Raw genomic sequence first — 23,744 nt, forward strand, 5'->3', positions numbered from 1 at the left:
CCAGAATTCAGGGCTCTCACACACACAGAAATCTTCCCAGCAGCAGGGATCCATTGTTAGCCGTCAATGGGCAGACGACCCTCACCCAACTCTGTACGACTAAGTGACAGCACTACACAATGGTTAAGAGCCTGGAAGTCGTGGCATCAGACTCAGGCTCAAATCTCAACTTCACCACTCACTGGTTGTATAGGTGTGGGTCAGTTACCTATAACTTCTCTGTTCCTTAGTTTCCCCATCTGTAAAGTGGAAATAATGCTAAGTACCTCTGCTGTGGTGTTGTTGTAAGGACTAAATGAGTAAATGTAGATAAACCATGAAAATCGGGACTAGCAAAAGATGAAGTACTCAAAAATGTCTTTTACTATTAGCTATCATTTGTATTACTTAGGGCTGATAAAATGTAAAGAAAATATCTGATAATGTCAGCAAAAACCTTGCCCCAAATAAGAAGTAACAGACCCACGTGTCTGAAAACTTTGGAGATGGCAGTGTACAGCAGAAAAAGCACAGGCCAGGGAAATTAGCTGCCCCAAGGCTACCTAGCCACCGACAAGGTGCAAGACTCTGGACAAGCCACTTTATCTCTCTGGATCCCAGTTTCCACAACGTAAATAGAGGTTTTTACAATAACCAGTGATTTCTGCTGCTGAATCTTCAAATCAAAAGCCCTTAAAAGGTTCTTACCTTTATTTCACACCCATCAGGATGGCTATTGTCAAACTGAAAATAGTAAATATTGGTGAAGACATGGAGAAATTGAACGCTCACACATTGCAGGCTGGAATGAAAAATATCATAGCCTCTATGGAAAACAGTAGGGCAGTTCCTCAAAAAATTAAACATGGTATTACCATGTGAAACCCCAATTCCACTTCTAAATATAAACTCAAAGAATTGAAAACAGAGACTTGGAAAAGATATTAGCATGTTCATGTTCATAGCAGCATCATTCACAATAGCCAAAAGGTGGAAACAATCTAAATGTCCACTGCTGGATAAACAGACAAACTAGGCGTGATGTGTACATACAACGGAGTTCTATTCAGCCTTAAAAATAAGGGAAATTCCAACACATGACACAACATGGCTGAACCTTGAAGACGTTATGTTAAGTGATGTAAGCCAGTCTCCAAAGGATAAATATTGTGTGATTCTACTTATATGAGGTATCTAGAATAGGCAAATTCCTAAAGACAGAAAGTAGAATGGTNCTGACAAAAACTGAGGACTGATGGATGTGGGGGGGAGGGGGGATGGGCATGGAGGAGGGCACCTGTGGGGATGAGCACTGAGTGTTATGTAGAAACTAATTTGACAATAAACTATTTGTAAAAAAAAAAAAAAAACTTGGCCAAGGCTTCTAGTTACAGATCATAGGGATAAAAGGTCAAGCACAGGGAATATAGCCACTGATACCATAACAGTGCTGGACAGTGAGAGATGGTAGGTAGCTACGTCGTGGCAAGCACAGCATAAAATATAGAGAAGATAAACCCCTATCTTGTACACCTGCGACTACTGTAACTGTGTGTCAACTACAATCAGATTAAAAAAAATCTTAAAAAAACAATAAAACTTGGCCAAGGCCACCCAGCCATTGAAAGACAGAATCTTCAAAGAGTAAATTTCTAAGTATGTCCTGGAAGAGTGAAAGCGACTGATTTAGCAAATGGGGGAAGGGAAGAGGGACAACCAGATAAATACTATCACGAGGCTCTAAAACAAACTGCCCTCTCAGAGAATTTAAAACAAACTTCCTGGCATCCCACTGAAGCCTAAACATCTAGAACAGCATTCTGAACACCACTAAGGGCACACAAATATTTGTTGCGGAGGAAGGACTTCTAAATGAATCAATGCTGAATAAATCTTGAACATGACCACCAAGACCCTGGGAGATCTGGGTCCGACTTATCGTTCCTGAACTAATCTCCCCTTAACGTCACCCTCTCCTAATGACTGCACTCTCTTCCTCTGTATCACACCAGATTTATTTCACTTCTTCCCTCTTACCTGACTTCCTCTGCTTCCCCAACTCTCCCGTTTTCTGATCCTTTAGAGCTGAGCCCAAACAGCACTTCCATTTTGTCTAAACAAAAAGAAAAAGAAAAGCAACCGGAGAGGCGTACCTGGAGGAGGCAACGGTGTGTCATGGCCCGGTAGCAGGCTCTGTGGCTCTTGACTGTCGGTCTCTCCCCAAGACAGTAGCCCCACTTCTTGACCATGTGGAACCGTTTGGCGTGCCAGATGTGGGTCTCTAACCAGATGTTCTTCTTCTGTCTACGGTTAAATTCTAGCACCCGGTTTTTGTGACATCTTCGAGCTTTATGGCATTTATTTTTTGAATGTTCTTTTTTCTGGTGCACTGCTTTCTCCGCCTGCGATTTCAAGAAGAGAGGAGAGTCCTAGTTGGTACATATCTCAAAATAATTCAAGCGACTAACTTTAGATTAGGCAGAGTACCTCTCACACTCCATCAGTATGCTTAGTTGTTTGACTTGGCGATCTCTCCAGTGAAAGAGCAGAAAGAAGGCAGAAGAGTGAAGATTTCAGAAACAGGCAAACTTAGAGAGGAAGCACACTGCTATCCCTTACGAACTGGGCATGCTTTGTGGACTATGAGGATTAGAGTATTTATAAAATGCTTCACACAGTAACGCAAGCTTATTGTGGCTATTTGTATTAGAGAGTAAGAGAATAAGTCAGATGCTAGCTTTTTTGTTATTGGTTTTATTGTCTTTTAAATCTCTGAAATTGGAACTAAACCTAAAACAGGATGAAAAATGTCAAGTGAGGAAAACCTATACATTTCAATGTCAGTTAGGTACTGATAGACCATGGAAAACAAACCTTACATTAAATGTAGAAATCATAAAATTCCTGTTCAGTTTTCACTCTTAATCTCCTCCATAGCTGAGCTAAACTTGTGTGGGGAACCAGAAGCTAAGACTTCTGGGTCACTGCTTTCAACATAGCACTGATTTCAGCAGCTCGGGCTTGAGTGAAAGTAGAAGCTATAGACAAAACTCTTCTCCATTACTTTGCTGATGAGCTCCCCTAACCCCACCACCGGTATAGTGCCAAACACAGAAGATACGCCATGAGGAACTTTTGAATGAACTAGCAAAGACATGGGTAGTTTAGACAATCTTACAATGTCCAAGCCAAGATTTTTGGTAAAGCCAAAAACAATAAGACTCAAGCAAAATTAAATCTAAGTTTCAAGTTTTCGATGTTGAAAAAGTCAAAAAGCCAGTACTAGGCATTGTTGCTGCTTTTTCTCTTGATTTTCCAACTCTGAGCTGGCCACACTACCAAAATGCAGAGCAAAAATTGCTTATGTGGTAAGAAGATCAGGATTTTATTTTCAATCTGAAGGCAGAACATCAACTATTTAACACCATAAAAATAAAAGGGATTTCCGACCTGAAATTAATGGAAAAAAATAAAATAGAAGGAAGGAAGGAAGGAAGGAAGGAAGGAAGGAAGGAAGGAAGGAAGGAAGGAAGGAAGGAAGGAAGGGCTTCCAAATGCTATAAGTAATATCCAACTGCTTGCTAATTAGACAGCAAGAAGGATGGTGGGGGGGTAATGATTAAACCAAAAAATATGCAAAATGAGCATGTTGCTTTTCACTTTAGTTCTGTCAGGTTAACATTTCTCAATTTCTTTTAGGAACCACTAACTTGAACATTTAAACTAAGAAAAACGTATACCTCTTTCTGGGCAATCTCCTGCAACCGCCTGGGAAGGCGTTTGACATTGTGGCTCATGGCTCTCCGTCTCATGTGCCGGGGCAGAGTCTGGAAAACCAGTGAATTAGAAGACTTCTGGGTCACTGCTTTCAACATAGCACTGATTTCAGCAGCTCGGGCTTGAGCGAAAGTAGAAGCTGTAGACAAAAATAGCACCGTAATTAAAGACAAGTCTTGAATCAATACTTCTGGTAGATCTCAGAAGGAAGACAGAGCTGAAGTACATGAACTTAAAATTCACCCACCACTCAAACCCTTAATTAGATTAATATAGATAATGGCTATATCTGTATTATAAGATTATAATTTTTTTTTTAATTTTTTTTTTTTATTTATTTCTAGGAGAGAGAGAGAGAGACAGCGTGAGCAGGGGAGGGTCAGAGAGAGAGGGAGTCACAGACTGAAATAGGCTCCAGGCTCTGAGCTGGCAGTCAGCTCAGAGCCCGACGCGGGGCTCGAACCCACGAACCGCGAGATCATGACCTAAGCGAAAGTCGGACGCTTAACCGACTAAGCCACCCAGGCGCCCCTGTATTATAAGATTATAAACCAATCTGTTTCTACTTCTATTTTTCAAGTTCTCTATAAGGATTCAGTGTTACTTTTTTAATCATAAAAAAAGTTCAAAAGCATGTTTACAAACAAAACCTTAAAACGGAGGGCTACATGCAATATAAATCACAACCATTTTTTTAAATATATAAAGTTTCATTTATTTACTTTGGGGAAGAGAGAGAGAGCATGCGAGCAGGCAAGCTGAGGGGGGAGAGAGAGAGAGAGAGAGAGAGAGAGAGAGAGAGAGAGAGGAATCCCAAGCAGGCTCCATGCTGTCACCACAGAGCACAGCATCGGGCTTGATCTCACAAACCGTGGGATCATGACCTGAGCCAAAATCAAGAATTGGACGCTTAACCAACTGAGCCACCCAGGCACCCCAATCACAACCATTTTCAAGTGCAACAATCACATAAGAAAACAAAGGAAAAACAAAATTTTAACAATGATTGTGACTTCAAGACTTTTTTTCTTTAATATTTTCTGCATTGTCCAAATATGCAGTCCTAAGTATTACTAGTTTTCCTTATTGAACAGCAGGCCTTTTTTTGAAGTGTAAACAGAACGCTAGGGAAACTGAAGTGAATTTTTCCCAAAAGGCACAGACACAAGAGGCCAGAGGCCGTAAACCTAAGGAATACGGGGTTATGGACAGCAGGGGTGCAGGTGACGGGGGGAAGAGTCACAGGAGATGAGATCTGAAGGGGCCCAGAGACAGGTATTTAAAGGTCTTGGTTGCCTTCGGAGTGCATTAAACTTGGTTCCATCTTTAGAGAATGCATGTAGATGCCATTTTATATTTAAAAAAAAGGGATGGGGCAAGGGCAAAGAAAGCTTTAGGAAAAGAGGAACAGTTCACAGATAAGGACTTACAAGAACACAAAGAAGAGGAAAAAAGACCAACTGAGGAAGGGAGAGCAATCAGGCCCAAGGAAACAGCAGCCACAGTCTAGACCGGAGGTGAGAAGAACCCCAAGTGGAAGGAGGAGTGGGGAGGGACAGGGAGACAGAGCCGAGGTGAAGAGCAGTGGAAATCTGGCTGTGTCAGAAGCCAAGAGCTCATCGTATAATCAAACTTCACTTCTTCACAAACACCTACCAGTTATATACTTGGGAATCTCCTGAGAAGTGCCCTCAGGACCTGCTTTCCATCCTCCCTTTTTTTTAAACATTATTTTGGATGAAGACTGTTCATTCACATCAGGATCAACTGGGGAATGGTGGATCATTTTGGTATGCCGCTGTCGTGAAGTTCCAGGAAGAAGCTCTAGTTTATTTTCAAAAAGAAAACAAAGAGAAATATGGCAGCCTTACCAGGAACATGGATTACAGTGGAGAACACCATCTGCTGGGTGGCCATGCTAATTAGGTTTTTAGTTCTACAACCACCCTGTAAGGTGGCTATTACTATCTTTCCTTAAAAGAGGAGGCAATCTACCTACAATAGGGAGGTGAATTAACTTGACCAAGGTGATAAAGCTAGCAAGTAGCATGCTGGATAATCTTGTCAGCATGACAAATAAACCTTGCATATAAATTATGAGGGAACTTTTCTCCAAATAGAACAACATAGATTTTAAATCTAAGCTCCCTTAAATACTACAATTTTCATGATTTTGTATATTCAGTCTTTTATCATAACTCTCTGCCACACTCAAGTTGGGAGCCTGTGTTAAATTAAAGAAAAGAAATAAAAGCAAAGTCTCTAAACAAATGTCTATGCATTGAAACCACTGACATCAAATCATGATCTGCAAAGGGAAGGAGAGGCCAGTAGAGAATTTTACAGTGTTCCTCTTATTTCCATTATAATGTTACTAAGCCCCTATAAACCATGAAACATGTTACAAAGTTTGTCACTGGGACATTTAAATGAGATAAGAGGCGTTACGGCTTACTATGTGGCATGATAGGCATCAACTGTTGGATCTGAATCTAAATCTTACAAATATGAGTCTAAAACTTCCTTAATCAGACCCAATGCACACTATTCTTTAAAGTGTCCTCCAAAAGTCCTTGGTCACCTGCTTACTATCTTCCCAAACTGGTATTTTCTACTGCTACCCAAAGAACAACTATCACCTTCGTTATCACTTTTTAAGGTTCTAAAATCAGCACACAAATTAAATGCATATATAATAAACACACTATTTCTTTTAGGAAATAAAGAAATATAATTTAATAATAATTGTGTTAATGTTGAGATATAATATGTCCACTCTAAGATACATACAGCCAATTCTTATCATTCTCAATAGTTATGCTTTATAAAGTCACAATGAACACTGAATTAGCAAATACTGAACCACTGTTCTCAGAAGAAATATATATACGCATATACGTATACATATGCATAAATACATATCACATTGATTGCAATCTCAAATCAAAACAACAACTCATCCTAGTAGATTCTGTTTCCTTTATTTTACAACAGAGAAAAGAGGTTCAGAAGTGTTAAGTGACTGCCTGAGGCCGCCCACAACTAGAACTCAATCCCCAGGAGCTTCCAGCATTATCCCACACTGGCCCACCAGTCTCCACCTCCTGGCCATCTCTGCTCTCAGCTGGGAACCTCAGCTCAGAATGTCCACATGGGGTGACTCAAATCTTTTCCCTCTCCTCTCAAGTCCACAAATAACCACCAAAGTACCATGAGTATTAATTTGGGGGTTACAAATAAACTTAGTGACTAGGTAAATCTGCAAAACAAAATGTGCAAATAATGAAGGTCAACTGTATCTGTTTTTAGTGCAGGTCATTTACCATTTAAATAATAACTATCAGAAAGAGCTGACATAAGCATTTTGATCCAAAGAGAGTGGAGAGAGTACCATGTGTGTCTTACCTTGCTTCTGAGCTTGGAAAGGTTTCCCACCTCCATTATAGTGCTTTGCGCCTCTATCAGCCATGAAGCCAGAGGATAAAGTCACGTTGGTGGGCTGGTTTCTCATTTTCTTAGCATGTTTTCTTTCTTTTGCATTAGACATTTCTGTAAAGAAAATAATAAATTTCATATAGGGAAAGGGAAACTCCATGCAAAAATAAAAATACATTTAGTAAATAAATATTCATGTAACTCAAAATTTGATTCTTCAATACAATAAATCTTCATTTATTATAGGTGGATTGATGATATCAAAATGTTATCACGATCCTGACCTAGAGCAGAGATTCATCACCAGGGTATCTCTAGTGGGGAGCCATGAATGGTATAAACCAAACAAACCCAACTCAATAGAAAAAAATAACTCTAGCGGCGCCTGGGTGGCTCAGTCAGTTAAGCGGCCGACTTCGGCTCAGGTCATGATCTCGCGGTCCGTGAGTTCGAGCCCTGCGTCTGTGCTGACAGCTCAGAGCCTGGAGCCTGTTTCAGATTCTGTGTCTCCCTCTCTCTCTGGCCCTCCGCAGCTCGAGCTCTGTCTCTCTGTCTCAAAAATAAATAAACGTTAAAAAAATTCTATTGATGGAAGAGGCCATTATTAGTATATTCCAGATTACACCTAGCTAAGTGCCTTGCACAAAGTGGGGCTCAATATATATTTGCTGAATGCAAACCTGCGTGCATAAATGGAGCGAAGTGTGCCTATAATACATTTATGAACAGAATAAGAAGTATTTGGCCAAGCACCACGTCTTCTGACACAGCAGGACTATCTGCCAAGAGACCAGCCTATCTTCCTTTTTGAAAGCAGATCCAAGTCACCAGGGCTCTCTGTTCAGATCTGCGGGGAATGCGTAGAGACCTGTAAGGCTAGAAGGAGCACTCATGAATGGGAACATGGGCGGGGCCTAAGGTGGAAGAGCCCAGATCTCAGAGTGGTCGCCTGAATGACCCAACTCATTCCTTCAGAGTGGATGGCAGGAGAGGGGTGCAAGCCCGTTCCGGGGACGGCGTCCGCCCGGCGGGACAATGCAGGGAAATGACCGACGCAGGAGGCTCGCGGCCGGAAAGCGGGGCCCAGGCGCAGGCAGCAAGGGATGAAGGGGGAGGTCAGCGGGGTATGAACAGAAGAAAACCGGGAGGAGAGGCGGAACGGTGCGCGGGCGCCTGGCGGGGGCCGCCACGCACACTTCCCCCAGACTCGCGGACCCTGAGAGACACCAGCCCGTCACGACTTACCGGCCAGAGGCTCTGAGGCAGCGCTTCCCGGATCAGAACTACAAGGTCTGCGACGGTCCCTTCTGTGGGGACGTGTGCGGCAAGAGATCTGCAGGGCGCATGCGCCAGCGCGGCCGCGGCCTCCACGTGGCCGGGAGCCTGGCAGAGACTACAACTCCCAGAATGCAGAGCGAACCCGCCCCGGGAAATAAGTTACCACGGGGATTCTGCCCTGGGTTGGTTAGTCCCGTGAGACGCTAGCCGAGGAGGTGTACAGGATTTTTCTCTTGGAGGGGCAGCAAGATAAAAGGGTTAGCCATGACATCTTTAATCAGAAAGGTGATCAGCACTGCGAAAGCTCCAGGGGCCATCGGTCCTTACAGGTAACGAGGCGGGTGGGTGCGTGGAGTCTGGGCTTGTCGGGTCGGGGGTTTGGAGCTGGAGCCACCCGGGGTCAGAACTGAAGCGGGCCTCGGGCTTCATCTGGTCCAGCCTCCTCGAACACACTGAACCCGGAAAAGGGGTAACACACTCTTTCCAGTGGGATCCCCACTGGCAAAGGGAGCTTGTGTTCCCGGGGACTCTGCCCGGACCTGGAGGCCACTGCGTTCCGCCCACCTTAAGGGTCAGGTTTTTTTAATTTGTGGACTTTTTTTTGTTTGTAACCATTTTATCCAGATATAATTCACATACCCATAAAATTCAACCCTTAAAGTGTACAATTCAGTGTTGTTGTTGTTGATTATACAAAGTACTCACCACTACAAAATCAGAATATTTTAATCACCTCCAAAAGAAACCCTATACCCATTAGCAGTGACTCCCCATTTTTTCCCACTAAACCCTGGCAACCACTAATTTACTCTCAGTTTCTCTGGATTCCCCTCTTCTGGACTTCTCCTGTAAATGGTATCCTACAATATGTGGTCCTTTGTGACTGACTCCTTTCACTTAGCATCATGTTTGGTCTAACCCTCTCTTAATTCAAAGGAATAAATCCCATGAACACATGTGAGTGTCTTCTCTGGAGAGTTGAATTCTTTTCGCGGAGATACTTAGCAAATCGCTGCTCGTCTACCCAAGACACTGATATTTATAACCCATAGAGAAATACAATGGATGTTTATAAATTAGTTGCCTATGCTCATTTCCTACTAATAAAATAAAAAAATCACAACGAAAATCATTTGCCAATATTGCCCTGACATGCTTTAGCTAAATGTATGTATACTGGCCAGAAAGTATGCACTGTGTACATGCACTTCCACGTGTCAGAGTGCTGTTAATATAAAAAGGTTAATTGCTTTTTTTAAGTTTATTTATTTTGAGGGGATGGGGGTGGGGAAGAGAGTATCCCAAGCTGACAGTGGAGAGCCTGACTTGCAGCTCATTCACACAAACCCTGAGATTATGACCTGTGCCGAAATTAAGAGTCTGATAAGGTTAATGGACTGAGCCACCCAGAAATTTGTTATTTTCTTAAAATGTCTCTGCTTTAAAGCTATTAAATCTTATCCTATGCATTCTTGGAGACTTTTTGTCTCTAATATAATTTTTAACTACTTCATAAAGTATACAGTGTACCCTTTTCCCAGTTTTCCTTTTAAAAATATAGTATCTGGGGCGCCTGGGTGGCTTAGTCGGTTAAGCGACCGACTTTCGCTTAGGTCATGATCTCGCGGTTCGTGGGTACGGGCCCCGCGTCGGGCTCTGTGCTGACTGCCAGCTCAGAGCCTGGAGCCAATTTCAGAGTCTGTGTCTCCCTCTCTCTCTGACCCTCCCCTGCTCACGCTGTCTCTGTCTCTCTCCTAGAAATAAATAAAACATTAAAAAATATATATATATAGTATCTGATCACTGTTAAAAGAGTCACAGATGGAAAACTTCTATACCTGAAACACTTGGACTATGACATGCATGTATTGAGTACCTACCCTATGTCAGGCACTGCAGGAGATACAAAAAATGTATAAGAATTAATCCAGTGTGAAAGATATTCAAACATGTAGGAGATAGAAAAGGAAACATTTTCATTTAATGCATGCTGCATGGTGGTCACTATGACAATCACCTTCTTAAGTCCCATCCTCATTTTACACAAAGAAAACCTCTGTCCAAGGTCAGACAGTCCGTAAGTGGCAGAGCTGGATTTGAACAAGCCCTAGCTCCCTCCTCTAAACCATACTGCCATGAGAAATAGCACTTCTTGGTAGCAGAACGGTAATTATTATAGCAGGATTAGAAATAAATGCAGTGGGAGTAAGGCATCAAGGTGGGGGGGTGGGGGGGCGCAGGGATGGCAGAAAAGGAAAAGAAAGAAATTGATGGTAACTGGGGACAGAGGAAGAGAAGGATCTAAGAGGGCTCCTGAGACAGGTAGTCCTTCAGCTGAGTTTTGAAGGTTGGGTTTGCCATTTGTATAGTACTGTCGTAACGTGATCTTTAAAATTACTTTAAGGACTTCACCAGGAAGTCATGGGGTGAAGTTCATTCCAGGTAGAGGGAATGACTTGAGGCATGGTGGTGGAGGAATACATGGCATATTTTTTGGAGGAAGTTTTAGTAATCCAACTACGACTTTTACTTTTTTTTTTTCCATTTGCCAAATCTGTGTACCACCTGTATCATAATTTACTTAACACTTTAACTTAAGGGGTCTCACTTGAAGACATTTAAAAAGGAAATTTTACAGCAGTACTGTAAACAGAAAACAACCTGATGGAAAGTAACAGTGGAAAAATAAACTCAATTAAGTAAAAGGTATTCTTAAATTCTAGGAAGCTGCTGCAATTGGCTCAGAACCCAAGACTGCTCTCTCTGTTAAAAATTATAAATTTCAGGGCACCTGCCTGGTTCAATAGATTAAGTGTTGGACTTCTTTTTTTAGAGAGCTCAAGCTAGGGGGAGGGGTGCAGAGAGGGCAGAAGGAGAGAGAATCTTAAGCAAGCTCCACACTCAGCCTGACACGGGGCTTGATCCTATGACACTGAGATCATGACCTGAGCCGAAAACAAGAGTCCAGTGCTCAACCAGCTGAGTCACCCAGGAGCCCCAAGCATCTGACTCTTGATCTCAGCTCAGGTCTTGATCTCAAGATTGTGAGATTGAGCCCTACGTTGGACTCTACACTGGGCATGAAGCCTACTTCAAAAAAAAAAGTGATAGATTTCTTTTTTCCTTAAAAATGATATTTTTTTCTTTCATATCATTAGAGGATTGATCTCATAATCACTAACATTTATTGATGCTCACTCAGCACAAAGCACTGTTCTAGGTGCTTTAGGTGCACAGTTATTATTACAGTACTCGTTTTTCAGATGAAGAACTTGACCTACACGTGGTTAAATAATATGCCCAAGGTCAACCACTAGGATGGGATATGACAGAATTTGAACTTAGGCAAGCTTTAGAGCTCAATCGTCATCATTAATTTGCTGTCTCTTCCCATGGAATTCCTGAAAGAGAATCGAAAAGGGAATCATTTCCTTACTGTAATTCAGTGTTTGTATGTGACCTACACTTTGAGAAACACAGGCTCGGAGCTGAACTTTGAATCTAAATTTTTGTTTTGCCTCTTGCTAAAAATTAGCTTGTAGCAAGTTCTGGACTGTGATCATTTTCAGTGCCAAACTGAAGAGTATAAACTTTATTTTGTATGCACTGAGGAGCGTTCAAATGTTTTTGGAGAGGAAACGACATGATCAGATTTCTTTCTTTTTTAATGTTTATATTTATTTTGAGAGAGAAAGAACACATGCTAGTGGGGGAGGGGCAGGGGTTAGGTGGGGAGAGAGAGTCCCCAGCAGGTTCCACATTGTCAGCACAGAGCCTGACCTGGGGCTTGAACCCACAAACCATGAGATCATGACCTGAGCTGAAATCAAAAGTCGGACATTTAACTGACGGAGCCACCCAGGCGCCCCCCAGTCAGATTTCTTTTAAGAGGAATAATTATTTGGAAAGGACATTAAGAATAGTTACAGGGGTATTACAATAAAAGTAAAAATCAGCAATCTTTTTCCTCCTCTGCCCTGACCCCTCTCCCTCAATCACCCGGTGGTTTTCCTTCAGAGCAAAAGCAACACTTAACCAGAAACAAAAACAAAATGATTGTAGAGCCTGGAGCATACACCTTCCTCAAGTGTGTACTTTATTGAAGAAAGCAAGCAGGGCAGTAATATGCCTGGTTGACTTTATAGAGCTGCAAGAAAAAAGAAGGGAACTATAATATACCAGTGTGATAGAAAAGATACCAACCAGGGGCGCCTGGGTGGCTTAGTCGGTTAAGCGACCGACTTTCACTTGGGTCATGATCTCGCGGTTCGTGGGTTCGAGCCCCGCGTCGGGCTCTGTGCTGACTGCCAGCTCAGAGCCTGGAGCCTGTTTCAGTCTGTGACTCCCTCTCTCTCTGACCCTCCCCTGCTCACCCTGTCTCTCTCTCTCTCTCTCTCTCCTAGAAATAAATAAAACATTAAAAAAAAAAAAAAAAAGAAAGAAAAGATACCAACCAGCTTCACTCTGTGGGGACTTCCCAGGACATTGTGTCTCTCGTGCTCTTTTGTATCCAGTGATCATACAAGGCCACTAAAAATGGTGCTAATTTTCAATATTTTATCTTGAAGAAAACCACACTCCTAACTAACTAGTTATATCCTGATAAAGCTAATTAGACATGGTTTAAGAACCATCTGAAAACAGATTTTTGTGCAGGGAGTTTGTAATTAGCACAGTTGTTGAAAATTCCAGGTCTTTAGGAAGAATTCAAATGTGTTGAACTTTCAGTCCTTGGCATTGTGATGGATGGGGTGTTGTCACCAATTAACTAATCAGCTGAGCACATTTCAGGAGTACCCCAGGACAGAACCTTGAGTGATTTCAACATCACATTGCATTGCTTTCCATTTTGCTAGCGCACTATCCAAATAGTCGTGACATTTAAAAGTGATGGTCCATGTAGCACAGATTACAATACATAACAATTACAATGAGAATTATTACTAAGATGCTTTTGAAAGTGTTATTATCCTTTGACTTGACAGTAGAACAGTACACTTTTAAATGTTCTGGAAACCTAATGACTTGTCTGTGGATAGTAGGTTTCTTATTCTCAGGAAGGGCCAACTATCTGTTTTTGCGAACAATCTCTTTACTAATCTTTAAGACATAACTCACATAGCTCAGATAGTCTTAGAGGCCTGTTAATCTTCTGAGAATAAATGAATTCCTTTTTACTATTATAAATTTTTTAAAATTTTATTTAGAGAGGGGAGGAGGGAGAGCATTAGTGCGTGTGAACAGGGGAAGGGCAGAGAGAAAGGGTAAGAGAGAATCCCAAACAAGCTACATGCTGACAGCACAGAGCCCCGCTGAGCCCCACAAACCATGAGATCATGACCTGAACCAAAATCAAGAGTCAGATGCTTAATCAGTTGAGCCACCAAGGCACCCCAATACATTTTTTGACCAATGGTAATGAAATGGGCTTAAACTATATTTCATTTATAGAGAGAGTTAAAATTATTTTGCAAAGGGCCCAAGGTAGCCTAATTCTACACAGGACAATTAATAGAAACCTTGTTAGTTGATACTTTTCAACCTGAAAAAAGCTCACACACTAACAAACTCAATAGTTACCTGTTTCTGGGCCAGAGTGAATAGTTATTCTGGGCCAGATAGTTGAGGAGAATTTCTAGACTTTCTAAATCATTAACCAAGTTAAAGTCTACCCTCTTTAGCTCTCCAAGCCCACACAATAAGCCAGTGGGTCCTGCTAAAAAGATATTTTACTAATAGGCAAAGTCATTTAAGCTAGTAAGTAGTTAGACAGCAAAACATCAACAAGAAGTTATTGTGTGCTCACTAGTGCAAGGAATCACGTAGGCCCTGCACAGCTGGAGACAGTAACACACAGCTCCTGCCTTCAAGAAGTTTACAGTCTGGCATGCACCCAGAAATAGGATAAGAACAGAACTAGCTATACTGTAAGATGTGATCCATCCCGTTCATGGTATCAGAAAGGCTCCAGAAAAGCTTAGTATTTGCCCTGGGGAAATTGTGTGTGTGTGTGTGTGTGTGTGTGTGTGTGTGTGTGTGTGTGTGAGATGCAGTTTTCAGTTTTGTTGACAGTAGCAGAGTATTAGAATCAAGGGGTGCCTGGGTGGTTCAGCCGACTCAGTGTTGGACTCTTGATTTCAGCTCAGGTCATGATGTGGTTCATTAGATCAAGTCCCTCATGCTCTCCAATGCCAGTGAGGAATCTGCTTGGGAGTCTCTCTCTCCCTCTTTCTCTCTGTCCCTCCTCTGCTTACAATCTCTCTCTCTGTCTCAAAATAAATAAATAAATAAATACATTTAAAAATATATTGGAATCAATGGTAACTAGTAAAGTTTGTCCATACAATAAAATACTGTGTAGTTGTTAAAAGAATAAGGATGCATTCTGCATATAGTTATAGAAAGATTGTGATATACCATTGAGTGAAAAAATCAAAATGTAGAAAAGCGCTTAGTATACCATACGCTGTATAAACAGGGAGAAGATATATTTAATTTATATATATATGAAATATACATCCATGAAGAAACTTTGGAAGTATGTAAAGGAGAGCATTGGTTTTCTGTAGGGGCTGGAAACTGAGCAGGAGGAGGAAAAGGAGAGAAAGGAGGAGACTTTTTACCGAGATTCATTGTATTTCTAGATTTTTGATCTATGTGAATGTTCTATTCAAAAAATTATTTTTTTTAAATTTTTAATGTTTTTTTTTTAATTTATTTCTGAGAGAGAGAGAGTGTGTGTGTGAGCAGGGGAGGGTCAGAGAGAAAGGGAGATACAGAATCCGAAGCAGGAACCAACTTATCAATAAACTATTTGTAAAAAAAAAAAAAAAAAAAAAAAAACCAACTTATCAATAAACTATTTGTAAAAAAAAAAGAATCCGAAGCAGGTTCCAGGCTCTGAGCCAGCTGTCAGCACAGAGGCCGATGCAGGGCTCAAAGCCACAAACTGTGAGATCATGACCTGAGCCGAAGTCAGACGCTTAACCAACTGAGCCACTCAGGTGCCCCTTTAAAAAATTATTACGAGGAAAATGATAGGGATGCCTGGCTGGCTCAGTCAATAGAGCATGTGACTCTTGATCTCAGGATTGTGAGTTCAACCCCACATTGGGTGTAGAACTTATGTAAACAAATAAATAAATGTGTGTGTATATATATATACATACTATAGTTTACATTATAAAAAGAAAAGATATGGCTGGGAAAATCAGGGGAAACAAAGATTAGAAATGAGAATATAATATTAGAAATGTAAGATTGGAAATGAGAAGATACCCTGTCTACATAAGCATAGAAATGGTAAAACAAATTTTACCTTTAAATTTAAATTGATACCAAAGTTTCTTTATCAACATTTATTTTTTTTTTATTTTTTTTATGTTTTATTTATTTCTGAGAGAAAGACAGAGAGACAGCGTGAACAGGGGAGGGTCAGAGAGAGAGAGGGAGACACAGACTCTGAAACAGGCTCCAGGCTCTGAGCTAGCTGTCAGCACAGAGCCCAATGCAGGGCTCGAACCCACGAACCGTGAGATCATGACCAGAGCTGAAGTCGGACGCTTAACCGACTGAGCCACCCAGGCACCCCTCAACATTTTAAAAATGGTGATAATGCCACTGAACTGTGTACCTAAAAATGGTTAAAATGATAAATTTTATGTTTTATATACATTTTTCCACAATTAAAAAGAGAAACAACAGAGGTGTTTTCCTTATCCAGAAGCTAATAAGTTTTTTTAAGTTGGTTTGTTTGATTCTTTCAAGTCTCGGTGTGGCTTATTCTGTTTCTTGTGATTTTATCCTAATTCTGAAATTTAGTATCCTCATTACAAAACAAGTCATTTCCAAAAGCAAGCGCTTTACAGAAATAAAGCGTTCCCATCATAAGTGGATCCTTAATTGACACTTCAAGAAGCGATAGTGAATCTTGTCTGAGAATAAGTACTTCTTTTCTCACAGTGCTCTTGGCATTGCATTTTTGTTGTTATTGTCTTGCAGCTCTATTGAGGTGTAAGTTACATTCACTTCACTCATTTTAAGTGTAGAGCTCCATGAGTTTAGGTAAATTCTTAGAGCCATGCATTTGCTACCACAGTCAAGTTTTAGCACATTTCCATCACCCACCCCCCAAAATTCCCTCATATCCATTTGTGGTCAGTCCCCACTGGCCCCAGGAAGTCACTAATCTACTTTCTGCTGTTATACTTTCTCTTCGAGAATTTCATATAAGCGGAATCAAATAATATGTAGTCTTTGGTTGGATCTATCACTGGATGTTTATTTTTTGTTTTTCTTTTTTGCTATCATAAATAATGCTGTTCTCAACATTCATGTGAAGTCTTTGGACATATATTTTCCTTTCTTTTTGGTAGCTGCCTAAGAAAGGAATTGCTTGGTTGTATATTAAGTATATGTTTAAGTTTTTAAGAAACTTGCCGAACTATTTTCCAAAGCATCTGTACTGTTTTGCATTCCCACCAACGGTGGGAATATTATAGGGTCCTGGTCACTTCACATCCTGACCAGTACTTACTGTTATCAGTGGCACCTTATTTTGTGTAATGATATCTATTGAGATTTTGCTTTACGTTTTTCTAAGCAGTAATAATGTTGAACATCTTTCATCTACTTCCTGGCTCTTCATATGTCTTCTTTTATGAAATATCTGTTCAAATCACTTGCCCATGTTTTATTGGGTTATACTGAGTTATTCGAGTTCTTTATATATTCTGAGTACAAGTTCTTTGTTAGGTATATGTTTTGCAAATAGTTTCTCCCAATCTGTGACTTGTGTTTCCATTTTCTTAAAGATCTCTTTCAAAAAGCAAAAGGTTTTCATGTTAATGAAGCCCCATTATTAATTCTTTTAGTTTACATTTTGTGCTTTTCATGTCCTAGCAAAGAAATCTTTTAGCATTGACTTTTGTGTTTTATATCTTATATACACACTGGATTTCTGTTTATTGCAGTCAAGCTGTGTTAATCGACAGGACCGTTTACATCTCAGGACAAATAGGCATGGACCCTGCAAGTGGACAGCTTGTGCCAGGTGGGGTGGCAGAGGAAGCCAAACAAGTAAGTCGTTTTTCACATTTGAAGTGCCCTCCTTTATTACTTTTTAATACTGACAGTATTAAGAATCCACTTGGCTGGGGCACCTGGGTGGCTCATTCAGTTAAGTGTCTGACTTTAGCTCAGGTCATGATCTCATGGTCTGTGAGTTCGAGCCCCACGTCAGGCTCTGTGCTGACAGCTCAGAGCCTGGATCGTACTTCAGACTCTATATCTCCCCGTCTCTCTGTCCCTCCTTTGCGCTCTCTCTCTCTCTCTCTCAAAAATAAATAAACATTTAAAAATAATAATAAAAATAAAATAAAATAAAAAATAAATAAATTTAACAAAAAGAATCCACTTGGCTGATTTTTTATAGAGGTTATCAGATAAATGCTTTTAAACTTACTTACTGATTGATTTAAGACAGTTTTATATCAGTAGAAAGTCCAAGCTTTGAGGAATCATTTAACAACAACAAAAAAGTCTACCTTCCAAGGGTGACTTCAAACCTGAGTTCTTGGATAGTCACTAAACTGCAGTCATTATTTTTCAGTATATACATATATCAAACCATCATATTACATACCTAAAAATGATACAATATTATATGTCAGTTTTCTCAATAAAATCACTTAAGTCTCAGTAAAATTATTGAAATCAGATAGCATCTTGCCACTTCCACATGGATTGGGAAATTTCTTAACAGGGCCACTGACCTGCAAAAAAAAAAAAAAAAAAAAAACCCACAAAAGTAACAGTCAGCATTTGTTACTGAGAGAAACCTATCAAAGATTATATGCAATTTTTTTTTTTTTTAAGTAAGAATGAGGCATACAATTCTAATCTAATAAATATAATTAAATTATAATTTTATGCATTCACTGAGTCATTTGTAATATCCAAAGATAGAAAACAATCTAAATGTCCAGCCATAAGAAACTAATGAAATACTGATGAAATAAATCATGCTAGACCCGTACAACTAAATTAATGTGGAAAAATCTCCTAAGATAAATTGTTACACGATAAAATAAAACCCAGATGCAGACCAGCTTGCAGAATATGCTACCATCTGCTGGGGGTGGGGGTGTGGGTGGCATTTATGCTGGTATAAGCATTGACTGCAAGGATATACAAGAAGCTGGGGAAGAGGGAAGTAAGGGTAGGAGACATCTTTTCACTGTATATGGCTTTTTTATAGCTGCTGAATTTTTTTTGCCATAACTATGTATTACCTATTTAGAAGATTTTTTTTTTTTTTTAATAAAAATGTCAGGGTGCCTGGGTGGCTCAGTCGGTTAAGCACCTGACTCTTGATTTCAGCTCAGGTCGTGATCTTATAATCATGAGATCAAGCGCTGCATGAGACTCCACACTGAGTGTGGAGCCTGGTTAAAATTCTCTGTCCTTCTATCTCTCTCTCTCTCTCTCTCTCTCTCCCCCACACCTTCCTCTGCCCCTCCCCCACATGCACGTATATACTCTCAATTCAAAAAAAAAGAAGAAAAAAAATATCAAATATTATAATGTACCCAGTAAAGTGGAAAAGAGTAATGAATTGAAAAAATTGTACATTAAAGAATGAGTGAAAACCTGATGTTTTTCCAAAGGCCAGAGTGTCAAGCATACACCTAATTTACTAATACTGTTTTTTGAGAAAAAGAACTCTTTAAAATCAATTATTGCTTTAAAAGAAAACATGTTTTAATGCTCACTAGCTCTTATTTACCCTCATAGCAATACAGAGTTCAGAACTCCAGAAGCTATCTCTGTTTCAGCTTCATGGACATTGGCTAAGAACTTCGGATCCTCTAGCACTGAAGAAGAGACTTCAGTCCAGTCTTTTTACCCATAGAGGGGACAATGTCTCACTATATTTCAGAAAGATTCATTCCATTATAGGAAAGCCAAGAAGCAGTTCACTTGGTAGCCTAGAAGGAGAATTTCCTAGAAAGGGAGAATTTTCCTGCAACATTAAGCTTCTTAAGGAGGTATTAGTAAAAGTTGACTAATTGAATTGAAACAAAGCTTTAATGTAACATCCATCCAGTGCCTTAGGTCTTTCTTGCCTTGCTTCATAGGCTCTTACAAACATGGGTGAAATTCTGAAAGCTGCTGGCTGTGACTTCACTAATGGTGAGCAATTTGATATTCCCTTACATTTCTGTTTGATACCTCTGTGGTCTTTTTGAAGGACATAAAGCATCCAGTAATAGGCCATGATGTATCTTTGTTGGTTTTGAAAGTTGTTTTAATTTCGGTCCCATTGTAATCAATTCAGTCACAGAACCATGTATGTTTTCCTAAGTAATATTTTTGAGTGAGACCAAATAGCTAAACCTAATAATGATGTATATATATATCTTTTAGTGGTGAAAACAACTGTTTTGCTGGCTGACATAAATGACTTCAACACTGTCAATGACATCTACAAACAGTGTAAGTAATTTGGCTTTATTACTATATTCCATTTTAAGAGAAATGAGTGTATTAACCTTTATGAGTCCATTATGAATTAAGAATGATAGGAGTTGCTAAAGAAATGGCCATAGATCCTGTCCTAAAAGAATTGTCTGATTGGAAACATGCAGTTTGCCGCCATGAAAAAGATCCAAGATACTTCTGTGGAATTCCCTAGAATGATATACTACAGTCTTACAAATTCATTTTCCCAAAGCTTAATATTGGTATACTCTTCTCAGGCTTTTTAAGCCCTCCTAATAATTTTTTTTTTAACACACAGATTGTATTTTTTAATGCTGGGATATGACCTTGCCACCATCACTGTTCTGGCTCTCAGAATCTTTAGCTGGTTAATTACTTAATGGTTTTATGCCTTGGTTTCCTCATATGCAAAATGGGGATAAAACTTTATAGGGTTGTTAGAATGCTTAAGTGAGTTCATTTCACATAAGTATCACCTTAAAAATAAAACCCCATTCGTATCACACAAGATCAAAGTCTCAAAGCATGGGAGTATTTTCCTTTTTCCTAGAAAGCTAAGACATTTTTAAAAGTATTCACTGTCATAGAAATCCTATGGCAAAATATTTTATCAAACAAATATGAGTGTTAGCTTCTCTTTTTCAGTGTTGCTTGTATATGACCACTGATAGATCTATGAAGCACTTACCAGATTCTTGATTGTGCAGTCACAATACAGTGTCTGAAAACTAAAATAAAATTCTTTTAAATTTAGATTTTAAGAGCAGTTTTCCTGCGAGAGCTGCTTACCAGGTTGCTGCTTTGCCTAAAGTAAGTACACTTTAAAATGACTAATGTACACAATTTTAGATTTCTACACTATTATCTGAATATAACAAACTAAGCACTTTGGCAGGAAATTTTTAAAAGAAAAAAAAAATAATCTGTTTTCCAGGATCTTTTTTTTTTTTTTTTAATGTTTACTTACCTTTGAGAGAGACAGAGCCAGAGCACAAGTGGAGGAGGGGCAGAGAGAGAGGGAGACCCAGAATCCAAAGCAAGTTCCAGGCTCTGAGCTGTCAGCATAGAACCCAATGTGGGGCTTGAACCCACAAGTCATGAGATCATGACTTGAGCCGAAATCAGACGCCCAACCAACTGAGTCATCCAGGTGCCCCTCTGTTTTCCAGGATGTTAAAATCTAAAGGAAATACCCAACATTATATGCACAAGGTAAAAAAAAATAAACTTAAGACATTTTTTTAAATTTATTAATTGTCAAGAGAGAGAAAGAGGGAGCACAAGCTGGGGAGGGACAGAGAGAGAGAGGAGACAGAGAATCCCCAGCAGACTCCAGGCTGTCAGCACAGAGGCTGATGCAGGGCTCAGACTCACCAACTGCGAGATCATGACCTGAGCTGAAATCAAGAATCTGATGCTTAATACACTGAGCCACCTAGATGCCCCAGGAAACTTAAGAAATTTTTAAAAGTTGTCTTAAAAATTAAGAAAATTAAAAATTAAGGTCACACATGAACATGAACACAACAGAATCAGGGTACTTAAATTGTAAGAAAAAGTAACATAGCTGTATTATTTTCGCATGAGCCAGGTTAGTGAGTCTTCAGTAAAACAAACAAACAAACAAACAAAACACTTGTATAGTAAAAGCTCTAGATCTTCTATTAGAAAAAGAATCTCAAAACCAGTGGCTCACATATTTTCTCACCATCCTTAATTTGTTATTCGAGCCTAATTAGAAGCTCTTAGCAGCGCGGTATTCCTGTCTACAAAGCAGCAGCTCCCACTGACTTCCCCTGGTAATTTCTTAACATTTTAATTGGCTGTTACCAGAATGGTCAGTATCATCAAACTGAAGTAAGGTATTGGCTATAGTAGAAAAACTTCTGAACTTGGAATCAGAAGACATGGGTTTGAACCTCTGCCACTTAGCTCTGTGTCCTGGGACACGTTGAATTACCTCTCCAGGCTCTGGTGTATCATTGTCAAGACTGAGGAGGGGACACTGTCTGATGGAGCTGCAGCGAGACTCCCGTACGCCAGTGCTTATGAACGTGTTCAGCATGGGAGCCCGGCCTGTCCTGGGTTCTCAGTGAATGCTTCCTCGTCCTTTCCTTCTTGGAGAATTTAATATTAAAAATTCCATATTGCTGTTAGTTGCATGCATTTTTAGTAGGCAGTACGGAGCTCTCTTAATTTGTAAAAAATTACCGGGGCGCCTGGGTGGCTTAGTCGGTTAAGCGTCCGACTTTCGCTTGGGTCATGATCTCGCGGTTCGTGGGTTCAAGCCCCGCGTCGGGCTCTGTGCTGACTGCCAGCTCGGAGCCTGGAGCCTGTTTCGGTCTGTGACTCCCTCTCTCTCTGACCCTTCCCTGCTCACGCTGTCTCTCTCTCTCTCCTAGAAATAAATAAAACATTTAAAAAAAAAAATTTGTAAAAAATTACCTAAAGTTCCTTCCTTGTCTTCCCCGCAGGGGAGCCGGGTAGAGATTGAAGCAGTGGCTGTCCAGGGACCCCTCACAACAGCGTCGCTGTAAGCGGGGCCGGCATGATTTAGCCTGGAATCTCAGCAGCATTTTTAAATTAACATCTTAATCTTTACAGTTGATGTTGGAAAGTGTATGATTGACTAAAACATTGGAAGTTACTATGGAAATACCATATAATTGGGGGAAATGAGCATGAACTGAAGGTCTGATGACAACTCCAGTTACTGGTGTTATAAATCACACACACACTTGTGTGACTGAATGTGAAAAAAGACACACGCATTCTGTACATCTGCAAATAAATGAAAGTAAAGGGAAATAACATGTAGGAGAGAGGGGTTGCTCTTCATGATAAATAATAAAAGCACACCTAATTCAATTAAAGCCTATTAATTTAATGACGTGCAGTATTTAATTCTCACATCAGCTATGTAACTCTGTTTTTACTTGGATAAATTAAAGTACTTAAGTTTGAATGATAGAGGTGAAGGGGAAGAAAGTGGACCACAATTTTCATAGATAATATTTTTCTAATGGAAATAAACAGACATGCAGATTTTCCTTGGTGTGATCTGTTCACTTATTTTTTTTAACAGTTTAATTTATACATTAAAGCACTTACCTAAAGGTGGTGGGAACCATGAAGTTATCTATTTTTTTCTCAAAACTTACTTCTGACTTTCTGTATTTTTACACTGTTGTAACAGGCTGTGTATAACTACTTTGTGTTAAAGTCTTTTAATTTAGACAAGTACCACATGAGTACTTTCTTGCTGTAGAATACATTCCAACGCAGAAGTATATAGATTAAAAAGTAGAAGTACCCAGGGGCGCCTGAGTGGCTCAGTCACTTAAGTGTCCGACTCTTGATTTTGGCTCAGGTCATGAGCCCACAGTTCTTGGGATTGAGCCACCAGCGTGGAGCCTGCTTGAGATTCTCTCTTTTCCTCTCTCTTCTCTGCCCCTCCCCTGCTCACGAACATGCATGCTCTCACTCTCTCTCTCTCTCTCTCTCAAAATAAATAAATAAATAAACTTAAAAAAAAAAAAAGTACCCTTCACTCAGTCTCCCTCCCACAGACAACCACTGCTAAGAGTTTTGAATATAACCAGCAGACCGTTTTCTATTCTTTACATACTTGATCATCCAGTTTGGTTTCAGCTGGTTTACATAAATGGAACTTTATGTATTATTCTCAGATTGCTGTCTTCTGTCTTGAAGATTTTCCATATACATACACATAGGTCTACCTCGTTTTTAAAGCTGTTGTAGAGTGTTCTTTT

The 23,744-nt window shown here is 40.0% G+C and overlaps 2 protein-coding genes across 2 annotated transcripts in view; one reads left to right on the forward strand and one right to left on the reverse strand.

Moving 5' to 3' along the window:
• POP1 (POP1 homolog, ribonuclease P/MRP subunit) overlaps positions 1-8,494 on the reverse strand; it is a 34,369-nt gene extending 25,875 nt beyond the window's left edge. The window contains exons 1-5 of the mRNA XM_039255478.1: positions 8,437-8,494; positions 7,162-7,305; positions 5,413-5,580; positions 3,720-3,895; positions 2,133-2,381 (exon numbers count right to left, since the gene is read on the reverse strand). Coding sequence (XP_039111409.1) covers positions 2,133-2,381; positions 3,720-3,895; positions 5,413-5,580; positions 7,162-7,303 — 735 coding nt within the window. The 5' untranslated portion in view covers positions 7,304-7,305; positions 8,437-8,494. The remainder of the gene's footprint in view (positions 1-2,132; positions 2,382-3,719; positions 3,896-5,412; positions 5,581-7,161; positions 7,306-8,436) is intronic.
• A 124-nt stretch (positions 8,495-8,618) lies between these two features.
• RIDA (reactive intermediate imine deaminase A homolog) lies at positions 8,619-23,021 on the forward strand. The gene is made up of 6 exons (XM_039255485.1): positions 8,619-8,798; positions 17,442-17,547; positions 19,608-19,662; positions 19,897-19,965; positions 20,726-20,781; positions 22,446-23,021. The coding sequence occupies exons 1-6, from the start codon at positions 8,734-8,736 to the stop codon at positions 22,506-22,508; spliced, it is 414 nt and encodes a 137-aa protein (XP_039111416.1). The 5' UTR covers positions 8,619-8,733; the 3' UTR covers positions 22,509-23,021.
• Positions 23,022-23,744: the final 723 nt, after the last annotated feature.

The sequence above is a fragment of the Hyaena hyaena genome, unplaced genomic scaffold (genome assembly GCF_003009895.1).
Source record: "Hyaena hyaena isolate Hyena2069 unplaced genomic scaffold, ASM300989v1 scaffold_533, whole genome shotgun sequence".
In the NCBI taxonomy this organism is placed as follows: domain Eukaryota; kingdom Metazoa; phylum Chordata; class Mammalia; order Carnivora; family Hyaenidae; genus Hyaena; species Hyaena hyaena.

Bases quoted from the DNA above. Each gene is read 5' to 3' on its own strand.
- RIDA (XM_039255485.1), top strand. From the start codon at position 8,734: ATGACATCTTTAATCAGAAAGGTGATCAGCACTGCGAAAGCTCCAGGG. The intron at 17,548-19,607 runs GTAAGTCGTTTT...CTTGCTTCATAG, and splicing joins TGGCAGAGGAAGCCAAACAA to GCTCTTACAAACATGGGTGA. The intron at 19,663-19,896 runs GTGAGCAATTTG...TATATCTTTTAG, and splicing joins TGGCTGTGACTTCACTAATG to TGGTGAAAACAACTGTTTTG.